We start from the raw sequence: 18024 nt of genomic DNA, 5'->3' as shown, positions 1-18024 counted from the left end.
GTATGAGAGAAGGGAATAAATAGGCTTAAAGGAATACTCAAATCCTTTTCCTTGTTCTCTTTTCTAAAGAATAAAGGCATTATGGCTAATTCCCTGTAATATTTGTCCCTGAAGCTCCCCTTATCTGGTCTAATCTGGCTCTAAGAACCCAAAGGAGCACCTAATAAAACACATTGTTTTCTTTTCTATTTGTTTTTTATTAACAAGCAAAATAATAATTAAAAAACAACAACAACAACCACCTTAAAGTTGGAACAGCAATGAGTCAAACTGCTGCTGAAGTTCCTGGATGTACCCAGGGTACATGCTCTCTCACTGCGAGGCAGAACCTAGGCACATGACTGTGCATTTAGGTATATATATGACCAAGAAAAGTCAGAGAGTTGGAAACCACTGGAGAACAGAAAGCATTAAGAGCTTTTCATCAGGCAATCCCAAAGCGCTCTGCCCTTTTCCTCTTCTTTGCCTGTGAGAAAGAAGCAAGAAGAAAAAAATTAGATTGCAAGACAACAGTGGCCTGGGTTCCTGGCTGCTTTAATCCAAACTCACATGAACTATCATAAGGTCCAAGAAGGAGGGAAGACACAGGCTTATGCTTGGCAGCCAGAGATTTCATTCCTGAATCTCTCTAGTTATCCAGTTAGAGCTGGGGAGGTTTGGTGGGAAAGAAGGGGAGAAGACTGCAGGGAGTAGGGGGTGGGGGAAGTGGAGGAAGAGAATAATAGTAGATTCCTGAAGGAGAGAGGGCCACTCAGCCTTATATCGAATTAGTCTGGAAACAATGGACTCTTTTTTTTTTTTTTTTAAAGATTTTATTTATTCATTTGAGACACAGAGATACAGAGAGAGAGAGAGCATGAGCGGGGGGGGGGGGGGGGGACAGAGGGAGGGGGAGAAGCAGGCTCCCTGCTGAGCCAGGAGCCCATCGTGGGGCTCGATCCCAGGACCCTGGAATCATGACCTGAGCCGAAGGCAGACGCTTAACCATCTGAGCCACCTAGGTGCCCCGAAAACAATGGACTCTTAACAGACTGGGGAATCTTCCAGTCAGTGGGGAGATGGGAGATCTCAGAGGACAAAGGGTTGACCGATGCTATTTTTTCATGGAGAAGGTAAAGGGGGTGCCTTTCTAGGCAGTAAGGCCCAAGCAGGAGCTATTCCCTGGACCTCCAAATCCAGAGAGAGGCATATAAATCTTTAATGCCAACAGAGTAAATGGGAAAGAGGGGAGTCCTCAACATGGATCTCTTAAAGGGAGTCAGCACTGGAGAGAGGCACAAAATGAGAAGTGGGGGAGGAGAGAAAGACTTTTTGTTCTGGGAGTGACTGAAAACAGTGCTGAGTCCTTCATCTTCATTCTAACCACTGCCCCCAGCAAAGAGGGGACTTTTTTTCTCTAAGAGAGGGAGGTAGGGGAGGGGCAGAGGGAGAAAAAAGAATCTTATGCAGGCTCCACACCCAGTGCAGAGCCCGAAGTGGGGCTCGATCTCACAACCCCGAGATCATGACCTAAGCCAAAATCAAGAGTTGGATGCATAACTGACTGGGCCACCCAGGCACCCGGGGACTTATTTTCCCATTCCATTCACACAGGAGGTTAAATTTAGATTTAAAAAGAAAAGATGAGTGTGTATAAACCCAGCCCACTCTACCTGGATTACTGACACAATTCTTTGGAATCAAATAAATTAGTCATCTGGTTCATGTGAACTCCATCAACCTCTGAAGTTACGACTGCCTTACATGCACGGACTCTCCCAACAAAAGCTACTATTGTTGCCAACCAAGAAAATCATCTGCCTTATCTTGGAGAAGCCAAATGTACTACCTTAGTAAAAACCTGGCTGGTTCAACAGTTTCCTTGGCAAAGAGGGAATAATTTTACTAGAATTAAAACAAGCCTTTAAGTTTACTTCTAGCTCATCCTGGCAAGTCAGTAAGTAAGCTGATACTTACAACAGGTAATGCTTTATTCTGAATTACTAGCACAAAGAATACAAAGTCTTTCAAGTTTCTTCCTTACTGGAGATGTAAACTGATCAAACTGTAAAATTTTCAGGGTTTATTTACAAGACTCACTCTGATATTTATTCATAAAAAGACTTTATAAGATTTTGAGTGTGTGAGGTAACAGATTTTCAAAGGTCCTCTCCAGGGCTGCCTGGCTGGCTCAGTTGGTAGAGCATGCAACTCTTGAAATCAGGGTCGTGAGTTCAAGCCCCACGCTGGGCATGGAGCCTACTTTAAAACAAACAAAATCCATCTCCAGAAGTAGATGGAAAGAAGTAAATTTGGATTAAAGGAAGAAAGAACATTGCAAATGCTTCAACGACCCAAGAAATTTTTAGAATTCTAAACATATTCACTATTTCAACTCTTTATGTACACCACAGGTGACACTTTGGGTCTCCATTATAGATACTCTCTCTCTTTTTTTAAGTAATCTCTATGCCCAACATGGGGCTGGAACTCTCAACCCCAGGATCAAGAGTCACATGCTCTACCAAATGAGCCAGTGCCCCCATTATACATATACTCTTAAATCACCAAATCAATATTGTCTGTCAAAACTCTGAGTAGTCTTGCCAATGCTCAGGGTCTCCGTTAATGTAAGTTACTCCAGAGGAAGCTGGGATATGGACAAACACAAGTCTTTTTTTTGCTTTTTTTTCAAGATTTCACCCATTTATTTGACAGAGAGAGAGCACAAGTAGGCAGAGTGGCAGGCAGAGGGAGAGGGAGAAGCAGGCGTCCCACAGAGCAGGGAGCCCGACGCGGGGCTCGATCCCAGGACCCCAGGATCATGACCTGAGCCGAAGGCAGACACTTAACCAAATGAGCCACCCAGGCGCCCCTAAACACAAGTCTTTAAAAAACAAACAAAAAAGCCACTCTTTCATTTAAGAAACTAGTTATAAATAAAGTGGTAAGAACAAGAAGTCTCATTTGAGTCCACTGAGGTATTCCAGAGGGGAGTTAGGCACAAATATACTTGTGTCTGAGTTGGATAAGCCTTCATTAAATGATCAAATATGGCTAGCAAATAATCAGAGACACTGCTACTTACTAAATATATGACAGGCTTTGTGTCAAGCATTTTACATAGTATCATCCCTTTTTACATAAAATAATTTCAAGTTTAAAATACCACTTCGAGGTAGGTATTTATTATCTCTACTTTCCAGATGATGAAACTGAGTCTCAGAGAACTGCCTAACTTGTAAGTAATACTAAATGGCAGTCATTTTTCAAATCCAAGCCTTTGTGATTCCAAATCTTGTGCTCCTTTCTAAGCTAAATGGCTCTAACACCGAATTAAGTATACTGATGGAATTCAGCGTGGCTACTTTATCCAGAAAACAGATGTTAAGCAAAGAACAAAAAGATCTTATTATTTGGGCACTGAAGAAGTAGGCCAGGGAAATAACATTTCTTCACCCTCACTTCCTTTCAAGAAAGGAAGCACTCTAGGTATATTTTACCTCTGTATCCTCTGTGGTTCCTGTTCCAGCTGAACTTGTAACAATCCCAAATCGCTCCTTCCTCTTTTTCAGTTTCTCATCATCTTCAGACTATTCAGGGACAAAGAAAAGAATTGAAACAAGCTAGCCTCCACTCATGAGATAAAAGAGAATGAAATTATTTTTTTTTTAAGATTTTATTTATTTGACAGAGAGAGACACAACGAGAGAGGGAACACAAGCAGGGGGAGTGGGAGACGGAGAAGCAGGTTTCCTGCTGAGCAGGGAGCCCGATGTGGGGCTCAATCCCAGAACCCTGGGACCATGACCCGAGCCAAAGGCAGACGCTTAATGACTGAGCCATCCAGGTGCCCCTGAAATTATAACTTAATGGTCACAATATGCCAGCCAACCTTGTGCCAGAAACTAAGGATCACACAAACAAAAAATAGACAGGAAACTGAATAAAGAAGCATACAGTATGTTGTCCCTAAGAATGACTAAAAACTGGGGCGCCTGGGTGGCTCAATTGGTTAAGCGTCTGCCCTTGGCTCAGATCATGATCCCAGGGTCCTGGGATTGAGCCCCACGTCAGGCTCCCTGCTCAGCGGGGAGTCTGCTTCTACCCCTCCTTCCCACTTGTGCTCTTTCTGTCTCTCTCAAATAAATATATATATATAAAAAAAAGAATTGGGTGCCTGGGTGGCTCAGTTGTTAGGCATCTGCCTTCAACTCAGGTCATGATCTCGGGGTCCTGGGATCGAGCCCCGCATCGGGCTCCCTGCTCCGCGGGAAGCCTGCATCTCCCTCTCCCACTCCCCCTGCTTGTGTTCCCTCTCTTGCTGTGTCTGTCAAATAAATAAATCTTTAAAAAAAAAAAAGAATGACTAAAAACTTAATTTTAAGTAGTACTTCAATATTCATAAGACACATGGAGTCAAGAAAACATAAGAAATACCCATACAACAAATTTCTGCGGAAATTCTTGTAGTTCAGAGATATGGAACACTGAGGCTTCGGTGAGTAACACCCGAGGACAAATGGTTGGTAGAAGGCACCCAAACTACTTGTTGAACACTGCTAACAAGTTCCATTTACTTGCCAAGGGATGGAAGGGAAAGAGGCCAGAGTGGTATTTGTGAAGAATGTACAAAAGAAAGCCAAGCATTATGAATGCCCAGCAGTGTCACAGAAGGCTCTGAATAGTTTGAAATGATCGCGGGGGGGGGGGGGGGGGGGGGGGGGGGGGGGGGGACAGAGGGAAGGGAGAGAATTCTGAAGCAGACTTCCCGCTGAGTATGGAGCCCAATGCAGGGCTGGATCCCAGGACCTTGAGATCATGACCTGAGTCAAAACCAAGAGTGGGGAGGGGGGTTGGGTGGCTCAGTTGGTTAAGTGTCTGCCTTCAGCTCAGGTCGTGATCTGGGAGTCCCAGGATCCCGCCCGAGTCAGGCTCCTTGCTCAGTGGGGAGTCTGCTTCTCCCTCTACCTCTGCTCCTACCCCTGCTCCTTCTCTCTCTCGCTCACTCTCTCAAATAAATAAAGAAAATCTAAAAAAAAAAAAAAAAATCAAGAGTTGGACACTTAACTGACTGCGCAATCCAGGTGCCCCCCAAAAAAGTATTCTTGTTTATAATAATCAGAAATTAGGGATGCCTGGGCGGCTCAGTCAGTTAAGTGTCTGCTTTCGGCTTGGGTCATGGTCCCAGGGTCCTGGGATCCAGTCCCACATCGGGCTCCCTGCTCAGCGGGGAGCCTGCTTCTCCCTCTGCCTGCCACTCCCCCTGCTTGTGCGCACTTTCTCTCTGACAAGTAAATAAATAAAATCTTAAAAAAAGATTAAAAAAAAAAGAAATTAAAATAATGATGAATAATATTACAGTCACTAACATCTGGGTACTTACTTTGTGCCAGGTACTGTACAAAGTTCTTTACATGCAATATCTCATTTACTTTTAAGTTTATTCATTTATTTATTTATTTTATTAATCTCTACACCCAACGTGGGGCTTGAACTCATGGCCCCAAGACCAAGAGTCGCATGCTTTTCCGACTGAGCCAGCCACACTCCTCATTTATTTCTTATAATCATCTCAAACATAGTAGGCACTATGACATACAGAGTAGGTCCTATGACTAAACCCATTTCATAGATAGGAAAACAGAGACTTTCAGAAACTAAGTAACCTGCCCAAAGTCTCACAAGTAGTAAGTGGCAGAGAGCCAGGAATGGAATCCAGGACATTTTACTCAAGAATCCACTTTCCTAGCTTTACCATCTCCTCAGGTATCTCACATAACCCTTTCTTTGGAAGAACAGTAGCAGAATGGAAGAAGTGCTTAATTCCCAAAGGAAAAAGGATCACTAGGATCCTTAGCTAAAAGTAGCTGTAAACTAGTTCAACAACTTCCATATCACTCAAATAACCTGGGTCAATGCTAGGATCCCATCCCCTTTCTACCATAACATATGCCTCCACTTTATAACTGTCTGGGATCTAGGGAAAGGACTCCAGTTTGTAATCTTGCACTAAAGATTTTCTCAACTGAATTTGTTTCTAATTTTGCCTAACTGGCTACTCCATCTGTTGAACTGTAATAAAAGAATTAGGAAGATTTCCAATGAACACAGCCCTCGTATATTTTTCCTTACCAAAGTTACTAGGAAATGTTTTCTTTAATTTGTCTACCACCATTAAGATAAAGTAAGAGATAAAAATGGGGCACTCAAAATGAGAATCTCTATAGAATATTCTAGATGAAATATCTCCATTTCACGAAGTCTCCAGGCCAAGCAGAGTGTTAGGGGTAATAAAAGGAGCATCCCATATCCTTCTTGAGGAAAGGCAGGACTAGACCATATATTGCTGAACTACTACTACATACTTTTCTTTTTTTTAATTAATTAATTTGACAGAGAGAGATAGCGAGAGCAGGAACACAAGCAGGGGGGAGTAGGAGAGGGAGAAGCAGGCTTCCCATGGAGCAGGGAGCCTGATGTGGGGCTCGATCCCAGGACCCTGGGATCATGACCTGAGCCAAAGGCAGACGCTGAACGACTGAGCCACCCAGGCGCCCCAACTACATACTTATTTTCATTCAGTTCAGAGGTAGGGTTATTTCAGCAAGCTCAAATCACAGAGAGGGAGATGGTACTTTCAAAATCCAGATGTTTTTTCAGCACAAACCCTGGGGCCACTCCCTTCACAAATCTCATCACAAAGCCTATGTCTATTTAGAATGTGTGGGACAGCCTTTTCTCTGGTTCTCTATTTTGCTACAACCTGAAACAGGGATTTTGACTTCCAAATTAAATTTTCTGTGCTTCCTTTTGAGCTCAAAGGTAAGGAAAGAGAGAGGGAGGAAAGAAGAGGGGTACACTTCTCTAGCCACTAAGGCTAAGATCAGAGAGTTCTCCATGAGCTTCCCTTTTTAATCAGACCTTTGGTGTCTCTCCTGGACATCCAGGCAGAGCATCTGCTGCAAATCTACCAGGGTCTCTAGGGAAAAAAAATACAATAGAGATCCTCCCACCCCCGTACAAACAGCCTGCCCACCCCTCACCCGCAGAGACCAGTGAGGGTTTTATTTTGTGCATGCCTGCCCTTCCCTCCCTACCCAGAGCCCCTCAGCTTCCCTCCTAAAGCCTCTTTCCCCCTTGCCCTGCAGCAGGGAAAGTGCACAACAGGCCCAGTAAATCAACACAGTTCTAATGATCTCTCTCACTTGACCCTTCTAGCGTGACGGTGTCGCATGGAAACAAACGTACAATAAACTTCACTCCATCTTTAGCTCCTTGCTGACAGGTTTTGATTCATGGGATGGTGAGACCCATCTGAGGGAAATTACCTCGATCAAAACGCATCTCTCTCTCCATTCATCAGGCCAATGCTCCCTCAGGCCATGCTCAAGTGCACAAATGGGGTTGTGCATCTGCAGGCAGCACTGACCCCTCTAGCTCAGTGTCATATGCATTTGCAAACCTTTCCCTTCTTCATTCCTCCTCCACTTCCCTCCAACCCCTTAACCACTAACAAATCTTTTTTCTTCCCATGTATGCTCCTGTGTGGGAAGAACAGTGCTGGAATCTGAAGTGCCCTTATTTCCTATCAAGTGGAAACTCCTCAAAACATTCAACCTGCATTCAAAACCAGAGGAGGAACCTGTCCTCTGACTAAACACAGGCCTTGGATGTTCAGATTGATCCATTTACTTTACTTGCCCATCTTCTCACTCAAAATTTAAATAGCAAGCCAACTAACTGACATCAATAACTTCAGCATACATAATCCTCCTATCTCCCAATAGCTGCCTTGTTTTTCTTTTTAAAAGCTCATGGATAAAAATGAGAAAGAGAGTTGTGCAAAAGAGGAGAGAGCCCATATACAAAGCACAGGATGGAAAGCAGAACGTAATAAAGCCAAACACCCCCATGAGTCACTATCACTGTATTTTCCATCATGGAATAAGATAATTCTAAACTGAGCTCTTCGGACAACATCTTCAACTTTTCAAATTCACTTTTCTTCTTGTTTCCCTTTCATATTTGGAAAATCCTCAGGCAACATAAAGCAAACAATGCCTGCTGGAGGAAAAGATTGAGACATTCAAGGCTGCCCCAAGATACAAATTACATGTGTGAAAGCACTGCTCAGAATATAGGGATTCATAAAGGTACTCAATAAATGGTAGCTATTATTTCTACTGCAACCTTCCTCCTGGTCTTTGAAACAAAGTGTGAAAACAACAAAATTTTGAAGCTAACAATGTCATTCATTCATCTTCTACATTAGAAGCAAAGTCATCAAGGGACACCTGGGTGGCTCAGTCAGTTAAGTGTCTGACTTTGGCTCAGGTCATGATCTCAGGGCCCTAGGATCAAGCCCTGCATGGGGCTCGAGTCTGAGTGTCCCTTTCCCTCTCCCTCTGTCTCTCCCCCTGCTTGTGCTCTGTCTGTCTCTCAAATAAATAAAATCCTCTTTTTTTTTTAAGATTTTATTTATTTATCTGTCAGAGAGAGAGAGAGAGAGAGAGCACAACCAGGGGGAGGGGCAGGCAGAGGGAGAAGCAGGTTCCCTGCCGAGCAAGAAGGCCGATGCAGGACTCCATCCCAGGACCCCGAGACCACAACCTGAGCCGAAGGCAGATGCCTGACCGACTGAGCCACCCAGGCGTCCCTCAAATAAATAAAATCTTTAAAAAAGGGGGGGGGGGCGGTGGGGGGATGGGTTAGCCCGGTGACGGGTATTAAGGAGAGCACGAATTGAATGGAGGACTGGGTGTTACACGCAAACAATGAATCATGGAACACTGTATCAAAAACTAACGATGTAATGTATGGTGACATAATAAAATAAAATTTTTAAAAAAGGAACGGATAAAGAAGATGTGCATATATACAAAGGAAAATTACTCAACCATCAAAAAGAATGAAATCTTGCCATCTGCAACAACGTGAATGGAACTAGAGGATATGATGCTAAGTGAAGTAAGTCAGAGAAAGACAAATATCATATGATTTCACTCATGTGGAATTTAAGAAACAAAACAGATGAACATAGGGGAAGGGAAGGAAAAATAAAATAGGATGAAAATTGAGAGGGAGGCAAACCAGAAGAGATGCTGAATTCTAGCAAACAAACTGAGGGCTGCTGGAGGGAAGGTGGGTAGGGGAAAGGGATAACTGGGTGATGGGCATTAAAGAGGGCATTTGAGGTAATGAGCACTGGGTGTATATGCAACTGATGAATCACTAACTTCTACCTCTGAAACTAAGAAAAAAAAAAGCAAAGTCATCAAAAGTAGGTAAGAATCTTGGGGTGCTTGGCTGGCTCAGTCAGAAGAGCATGTCACTCTTGATCTCGGGGTTGTGAAATTTGAGCACCACATTGTGTGCAGCGATTACTTAAATGAATAAATAAATAAAAACTTAAAAAAAAAAGTAGGTAAGAATCAGACCCATTACCAAGACAACAAGAAAATTCCCATTAGCTGCAAGGCAAATAAGTATTTGGACTGATGAGTTAGGGTTAAAGTGTGGCAGAATAAGTAACCAGCCAACCACAGTCTATTAACCATCTTCTCTTTCTGAAACCCTAAAAAAATCTACCCTGCCAGGCTTTACTGATTTCATCAAACCTAATAATTAATGATGAAAAAAAAAAATCTAGGTAATATCCAAGGGAACAGAGCAAGGATCCAAACTCTAACTCTGCAGATCCAATCTTAGGTATTCTAAAGGCCCCAAAGGAATTGCTTTCAGTGAATTAAAGACATCAGTTTCCATCAACATTTTAAGTAACACCAATAATCCATTCAAAATTAATCCATTCATCCACTAGTTATTCAAATAACCACTGAGTGTCTACCTTAGGTTAGGCACTATTCTGGCATTGGGAACAGAGAGGAATAAAACAAAGATCCTTAACCTCATGGGACTTATGAACTTAAGACTGATTTACAACAGAGATGCATGCCATTGTTCATTACATTATTGCATTATGAGGACCCACGGGGAAATCTTCTTTCTGGTCCCCAGATGTAGAGTAATTACGCTTTTGCTGAGCAACTTTTAAGTTTTTATCTTCTCAACCCTGTGAATCACTATAAACACTTGTTTTCCTCTTTCTACCGACAGCCATAAAATTTGGAGCCACGGGGTGCCTGGGTGGCTCAGTCGGTTAAGCGTCTGCCTTCGGCTCAAGACATGGTCCCAGGGTCCTGGGATCGAGCCCCGCTTCGGGCTCCCTGCTCAGCAGGGAGTCTGCTTCTCCCTCTCCCACTCCCCTTGCTTGTGTTCCCTCTCTGTCAAATAAATAAATAAAATCTTAAAAAAAAAAAAAAAATCTGGAGCCAAATGTGTAGTCTGTCTCTGGCAAGTGGTTTTGAAAATATATGCTATTAGCCAGAAGTATTAAGGTGAGAGAGAAGTATTGAGGTGAGATCCAAAGACAAGGATCCAACACCAAGATCCCAAGGCAGAAACTTAAAAGATAAAGTACAATTAGTTACAGGGTTGCTGCTGGTCCCTTAAGAACTTATTCCTCTCTAAATAAATGGGATTAATACTTCAGTACCCCAAGAAGGAAAAGGAGAAGGGAAGGAAGCACCCAAGTTATTACTAGAAATTTTATTTTATTTTTTTAAAGATTTTATTTATTTGTCAGAGAGACAGAGAGAGACAGAGAGCACAAGCAGAGGGAACAGCAGAGGGAGAAGCAGACTCCCCGTCGAGCAGGGAGCCCAATGAGGGACTCGATCCCAGCCCCCGGGATCATGACCTGAGCCGAAGGCAGACGCTTAACCGACTGAGCCACCCAGGCGTCCCTATTACTAGAAATTTTAAATTAAGGACTCTTGTCAATAGTTTCCATGGCATATACACTGTAGCCAGGAATTAAATCCCAAATGGAAGATCAGCTGCAACAACTGGCAGCCTGAACATCACAGATACTTTCTAAAGTGACTGTTTCATTCTATGGCAAATCCAAGGATAAGATCTCTACCCAAGATGGAGCAGACTGCAGCTCTGTTATCTTCCAAACCCAACCTGCTTCTTCAAGATACAAATTCAAGAGAACATTTTTCAAAACTTACTAGTCCTATCCTGAATACAAGAAAGAACACCACTCCAAGCTCAGTGTGCCAGGGTTATTTGCTCTGCCAAAAGGAGCCCACTTTGATTTAATTAGCACTCCATGGGCTATGTACTGAAGGCATACATCTTCTTCAATTTTATTACCAGTGCCACTCTGGATCATAAAAAGAAACTAGGAGAGGGGTGCCTGGCTGGCTCAGTCAGTAGAATGTACAACTCTTGATTGATATCGGGGTTGTTAGTTTGCGACCCGCAAGGGTTGTATAGAGTACTTAAAAAAATAAAATCTTAGGGGTACCTGGGTGGCTTGGTCAGTTAATTGTCTGACTCTTAATTTTGGCTCAGGATCCAGCCCCACCTTAGGCTCTGGCTTAAGATTCTCTCTTCCCCTCTTCCCTGCCCCTCCCCCCCCAATAAATAAATTAAAATCTTAAAAAATAATAAAATAAAACAAAATCTTAGCAGCGCCTAGATGGCACAGTCGGTTAAGCATCTGACTCTTGGTTTCGGCTCAGGTTACAATCTCAGGGTCGTGAGATACAGCCCCACGTTGGCTCATGCTCACAGTGGTGTCTGCTTGAGATTCTATCTCCCTCTCCCCTCCCTCTCCCTGCCCAATGCAGGACTCTATCCCAGGACTCCCAGGATCATGACCTGAGCTGAAGGCAGACGCTTAAACCGACTGACCCACCCAGTCGCCCCTGTACTTGGACCTGGGCTGAGATCAAGAGTCTATGCTTAACCAACTGAGCCACCCAGGCGCCCCCTCGTATGGCTGTCTTAATGACAGCTATTCTGCACATTCGACACTCTTCAATGTAAGAGTCTGCTACATATTTCCATTAGGACCTAAACTCTGCCACTTTATTTACCCCACTTTAACAGTTACTTTCTCAGAAGTCTTTTCCCTGGAATGATGGGAGAGAGACTGATAGTGAACTAAGATGGTCATGTTTTGCAAAAATAACAAGTAACTGTCCCCTTTTATTTTTATTTTTTTAAGATTTTATTTATTTATTGGGGGGGGAACACAAGCGGGAAGTGGGAGAGGGAGAAGCAGGCTTCCCGCTGAGCAGGGTGCCCTATACAGGGCTCGATCCCAGGACCCTTGGGATCATGACCTTAGCTGAAGGCAGATGCCTAATGACTGAGCCACCCAAGTGCCCCTAACTGTCCCCTTTTACAAATGAATAACCGTATGAAGATATTAATACTACTCAGGCCAGTCTGATTTTCTAAGGGAATGTTAGGTAAGAATGAGGCAAAAAGAAAAGAATGGCACTTTATGTCACTTATCTGACTCTCACTGCTACATGACTGATGGCAGGATGAAAAGCAGAGGCTGGGGGCTTTCAGGCGATGGTAGATTAATAATGACATGGCCTTGACTTCCCTGAGGTAAAGGTTATGAAACACTCCAGGGCAAGTGGGCTTCCAATTTCATACTCTCAGGGTGAATGACAGCAACTGATGGTTTTTCTCTCAGAAACACCGCAATGCTTAAACACACAGATGTCACCTCCCTGCCCCAGTTTCTGAAATTCATCTGAACATGTTTATTCCTGAGCCTTTATGCCAGCCGACCACAGAACATGAGGTGGTCCTAAAAACTAATGCACAGAGCCTAACTTAGCAAGGCAAAAGTGAAGGACTGGACTAGCAAAAGGTATGCCATTTTAGCACACAGACAGTCAAGAGACACACTCCAACACTCCCACACACATAACAAAACATACACCTCCCAATACAACCATCTTACCTATTCTCAAAAATTTTAACTGTGAGATCAGAATCAACTTTCTAGGGCCAGGGGGGTGCCAGGAACTTTAAAGCTACATGAGATTTAGAGACCACCAGGAACCGTAGGTATCTCCTCCTATCTTTACAGGATTTGAAGCCCCAAAACACAATCAGCTCAGAACCGAAAACTCTTCTGAGTCACTAGCTCCCATCACTTTTTCTCTTTCTCCAAAACAAGCTCCTTCCCCCACCCCCACTCCTCTCCAACCCCAGAGGAGGTCGTCTCGGTCTTGCTCTAGCTGATTGTAGGACAAAGCAAGGCAGGTGGAGGAAATGAAGGCTTCACACTTGAGACCCCCGGAAACCAAGTTTCTATTAAAAGTCCCCACCTCCCTCCCTTAAAAGCCAGGAAGCTGCTGCTTTTAAGGATAAGCGATGCAGAGCTGGCAGAAATGTCAAGAAGTCAGTAGAGGGAAGCTAAAAACATTGAGGGGAGGTAAATGCTATCTCAACCAAATATATAGATAATGAAGGGTAACAGTTACCTGAGCATTCAGAAATTTGAATGAGCACTAGGAAAGCAGATTCTTTTCACCTGTGAACTATATCTATCTATCTATATATCTCTATCTCTATCTTTTAATATAAGCTCTATGCCCAATGTGGGGCTCGAACTCAAGACCCAAATCTCATGGTCTACTGACTGAGCCAGCCAGGCACCCCACCTGTAATATTTTAAAAGGCAGAGTTCTAGTTTCACCCCAAACTAATAAATCTGATTCCCAAAAGGAAGAGCTTAAGGAGATGTATTTTAAAAAGGGTCCCCAGGTGACCCTTATGTGCAACTATAGTAGGGAACAATTGCAACTGGCTTTGAGAAAGCACAGACCAATAGGTAAATAAATAAATAAATCTCACCAAGTCCAAGCAAAGTTGCTAGTCCACTCCAGTTTTCCTCCAAAAGGACTAGGGGCCTTCCAAAAAAAGTTTATGCTTCCAGGGTACCTCAGCCACAGGGACGTGAAGAGGAAAAGAGAGCTATGAAGAAATCACAGCTGGCTCTAAGGAGCATACCTGTCTTGCTTGCCTTCATAGAATTCAAGTAGAGGAACAGAGAGACTTTACAAGGGAGTTCAATACAGGAAAAACATGCCAAAACAAGATCAGGGAAAACTTCAGGTATGTAGGGGAAAGACAGAGGCAACTAGGTTGAAGCACATGAAGGTTTTTTTTTCCCCCTGCAGAACTGATACGGAGTATAAGGGGAAATATCAACAAAGTAGAGAACAGATAGAACAGATAGGGTTTGTCTTAGGGCTTATGTGTTCTGCTTATTCACTTAACAGCACTAAAGAGGTCCATCACATAAGGCCTCTCTCATCTTAAAGCTCTCTTCACTTCTAGTTGCATTTCCTCAACTACCTCATACCTAAGCATGAACATGGTAGTAAAAATTCTGTAACTGCCTCCTCTACTCTATACCTCAACAAACTCCTCACCCAGTACTTTTTAAAATCCAGGCAGCAAGCACTTCAAACATAGTATCTTTCTCAGTAACACATCTTCACTGCTAGGGATTTAAAGATTCAGTATTTGATATGTATTTCAAGTGTAGAACACCCTGAAAATACATTTCTATTTCTGTCCTAAGAATCTGATCTAGGGATGAGAAGGTAAAATGTGGTTAAAATACTATTTTAAAAAATGTGAGAAAAGAGTAACAAAGAAAAGGGAGGGGATGAAAGGAGTTAACATTTTTTAGATCTTAACAAGACACCTCAGATTTTATTAAAAACAGAGCCTTTCGCAGTGCCTGGCTGGCTCAGTCAGTATAGCATATGACATATGACTCTTGATCTCAGGATTATAAGTTTGAGCCCCAGGTTGGGGGTAGAGATTACTTAAAAAACAAAACAAAACAAAACAGGGTCTTTGCTAGTTTGCAAACATTACCACCAAATGTCCCCCTATAAAATATCTCCAATCTGATGACCTGCCTCATCCCCATTCCTATCTCTAAAATACTATAGGATTTTATCTGACCTCCTCTGGCTATCAGGCATGAAAAGCAACTTTGCTATTAATAATGAATATGTAAGAAAACGAACTGTCATGTAATTATTAAATTTTACTTGAAAAAAATTTCACTTAAATCGAACCTATATATATTTTCTTTTTTTTTTTTTTAAAGATTTTATTTATTTGAGACAGAGAGAGAGAGAGAACACGCGCATACACAAGCGGGGAGGAGGGTCAGAGGGAGAAGCAGACTCCTCGCTGAGCAGGGAGCCCGATACGGGGCTCAGTCCCATCCTGGGATCACGACCTGAGCCAAAGGCAGACACTCAACCAACTGAGCCATCCAGGCGCCCCATAAACCTATATATATTTTCAAAAATAAAATGTTACTTCGGGCGCCTGGGTGGCTCAGATGGTTAAGCGTCTGCCTTCAGCTCAGGTCATGATCTCAGGGTCCTGGGATCAAGTCCCACATCGGGCTCCCTGCTCCTTGGGAGCCTGCTTCTCCTTCTGCCTCTCTCTCTCTCTGTCTCTAATGAATAAATAAATAAAATCTTTTTAAAAAATAAATAAATAAAATAAAATAAAATGTTACTGCTCCCTATCAATGTCAGCCCAAAGAAGACTATTAGCCAAGTGTTAGCCTCTCAAGTATTAAAATACATTTTAAACATCCTTATATTGCTACAGCTCTCAGACCATGAAAAGAGCCTTTGAACACCAAAACTTACCTGCCCCGCCCAAAAACTATCAATATACACACATACCAAAAAACAAAAAAACAAAAAACCCCCAAAAACCCAAACCAAAACAAAAAAACACCCCATACTTTTTTCTCCCATACAGATTCTGAAGGATGGATAGACTTGGATTCAGAAAGTGAGCTCACATTTCACCACACGCAGGGAGAGTATCTGAGAGTAATCAGACAGATATTGGATATTGCTATGCTTAGAAAAGCCAGGCCAGTTACTGGGTTGCCCCCAAATTAGACATAGGTACTGGTCACTCCCAAATTAGATATACAACTAGATATACAATCAGATATAATATATTTACAAGTAAATTTCTAAAATTATTTACCTTATGGACCATAAGTGGGGGGAACTTTTTTTTTTTTTTATTTTTAAAAACTGACACTCAGAGAATGATCCCATCTCAAGAACTTGGCTGGCAAAAACAACTAAATGTGTTTAAAAGTAAAACAGACTCATTCCCCTCCTTTTCCAGGCTGTATTTACTCTTGGGGAAAAGACTACAAGGGGACCACAGAGAGGCATAAAACTTGTTTTTTATCAAAGTCATCAGTTCTGACATGTCAGAAGAAGGAATGCAAAGACATAAGTGGGGGGTAGGATATCGAGCAGAGGAGATAGAAAAGAGAGTGCATTTTTTTTTCTTACTACAAACTTTCTTACCTCTAGTTCTTTGGATTCAAACTTGATGTAGAAAATCATGTAAAAAAGTAAAATGAAAAGGTCCAAGATCTTTAGTGTTTTCAACCATGCACCCTAGGCAAGGATAACCCTCTACCAGAAACTTCTCAAAGACCCAACTTACAGTAAACAGGGCAAAACACCAGCCATAAATCCTGACAAAGCATCGAAATATTCATCTTGCTTCCACAAATTTTTAAAGCTTTTCCTCTTAAAGTGTTCAATTTATATTCCTAACATTTCTTACCAATTTTTTCCTTATACAGCGCTAGTAAAAACTGTGTTTAAGGGTTAGAATACAGAGTGGGAGGGTAGAAGGAGAAATTGAGCAAAGAAAAACCTGACTCCTATTTCTCAAGTTAAAATTAGAATACATTTTCAAGAGCCCTGGGCAGGACAGAGAAAAATTCCATTCTGCCTCTTTGCTCTTCCAAATTCCTATAGCCAAGTGGCTCAACAGCAGTTGAATGGCACACATAATGACATCATTGATTGGAACTATAATAGAAGGGAGTGAGAAGAGCGGGTGGTGGGGGGGAGTGGGAAGGGAGGGAGGTGAAGATGTATTTGTGTTACAGACAAAAGACAAGTTCTGTTCCTCAGCAGGGACAAATGAAGAACCAGATGAGGGGATAAACTGAGGTCAGAGAGTTTTCCCTATTGTTTCCTCTTTAAACAGCTCCTTTACCACTCCCTCAAGGTTTGTTGCAATGGGCGGGTGGAAAAACAGCAGTTTTTATCTTAAGAGGAGAGAAGGCAGAAAAAAAGGCCAAATACTAATTTTCAAATTATTATAAATTAGAAGATTTAAAGGACTGGTTAAATTTTAGCTGAGCCCCAAAATGCTGCAAGAAATGCTGTAACCTATGTGGGTTTGGATCTTAGCTCTTCCTGAAATTCATCCTGACAGTCACTCTCAACTGCTATCTCTATCTACTACACACACACACACACATATATATCCCATTCTTGTCTTTTCTTATTTGTTAATATAAGTTGAAAGAATATAATTTTTCAAGTGGAAGAAGCATTTTTGGGAAAAACAACAAACTAGGATGAGGGGTAGGGGTATTCCCCCAAAACTCTTGCTCAATGAAATACTCAATGAAATGTCTAAAAAGACCTACACTGGAGTTTTTCCCACCTACAATCCTATCTGCATTTCTCTTGGGTCTCATGGGGTCCCATGAGAAAGGGGAATAGAAAGTTAAGTGGTGTACTTGGCCTAGGTACTGCTACTTGAGTATATGTTGGATGGAAAAGAACCCAAAACCACTTAGCAGGCTACTTCTCCAACTTACTTGGGATCTAAATCTTCTACCACTACCCCTTTAAAAAATATTCTACCAAACTCCTCACCATAGTTTATGGTTCTGCAGTACTTTCTTATAGTACCATGTTGGCAATGTCCTATGCATGGCCCCACAGTTCTTCCTTTGGAAAAGGTTTATATACACATACCTAAACTCTAACAATTATAGTCCCTCTGAGAAAGCTGGTGACCAACTTCTAAATCCATAGTGTGAACTTCCTTCTCTCCACATCCCTCTATACCAAAACCCACTGCTGAAGGGGAAGAACAAACATGTCTTCATTTATTTCAGATGGTGGAAGGGAATATAGATAGAATCAAATATGCCTTTCAGAAGAGTGAATGGAGACCAGCCCACTATCAGTTAGCAACAGTGAAATCTGGATGCTAGGAGACACTGGTGCTCTCCTGTGCTTAGAACTGACTCTTTGTCACACCTTCTTTGATATCTCAACAGAT

The 18024-nt window shown here is 42.3% G+C and overlaps 1 protein-coding gene across 1 annotated transcript in view; it reads right to left on the bottom strand.

The window, feature by feature from the left end:
• Positions 1-206: 206 nt before the first annotated feature.
• The window catches only part of SARNP (SAP domain containing ribonucleoprotein), a 45796-nt gene continuing 27978 nt past the window's right edge, over positions 207-18024 (bottom strand). The window contains exons 10-11 of the mRNA XM_035002443.1: positions 3483-3572; positions 207-466 (exon numbers count right to left, since the gene is read on the bottom strand). Of these exons, the coding sequence (XP_034858334.1) occupies positions 425-466; positions 3483-3572 (132 nt within the window). The 3' untranslated portion in view covers positions 207-424. The remainder of the gene's footprint in view (positions 467-3482; positions 3573-18024) is intronic.

The sequence above is a fragment of the Mirounga leonina genome, unplaced genomic scaffold (genome assembly GCF_011800145.1).
Source record: "Mirounga leonina isolate KUSES-001 unplaced genomic scaffold, KU_Mleo_1.0 Mir_126, whole genome shotgun sequence".
NCBI classification, from domain to species: domain Eukaryota; kingdom Metazoa; phylum Chordata; class Mammalia; order Carnivora; family Phocidae; genus Mirounga; species Mirounga leonina.
The sequence above is the reverse complement of the archived record's forward strand: the minus strand, read 5'-3'. Positions and strand labels throughout refer to the sequence as shown.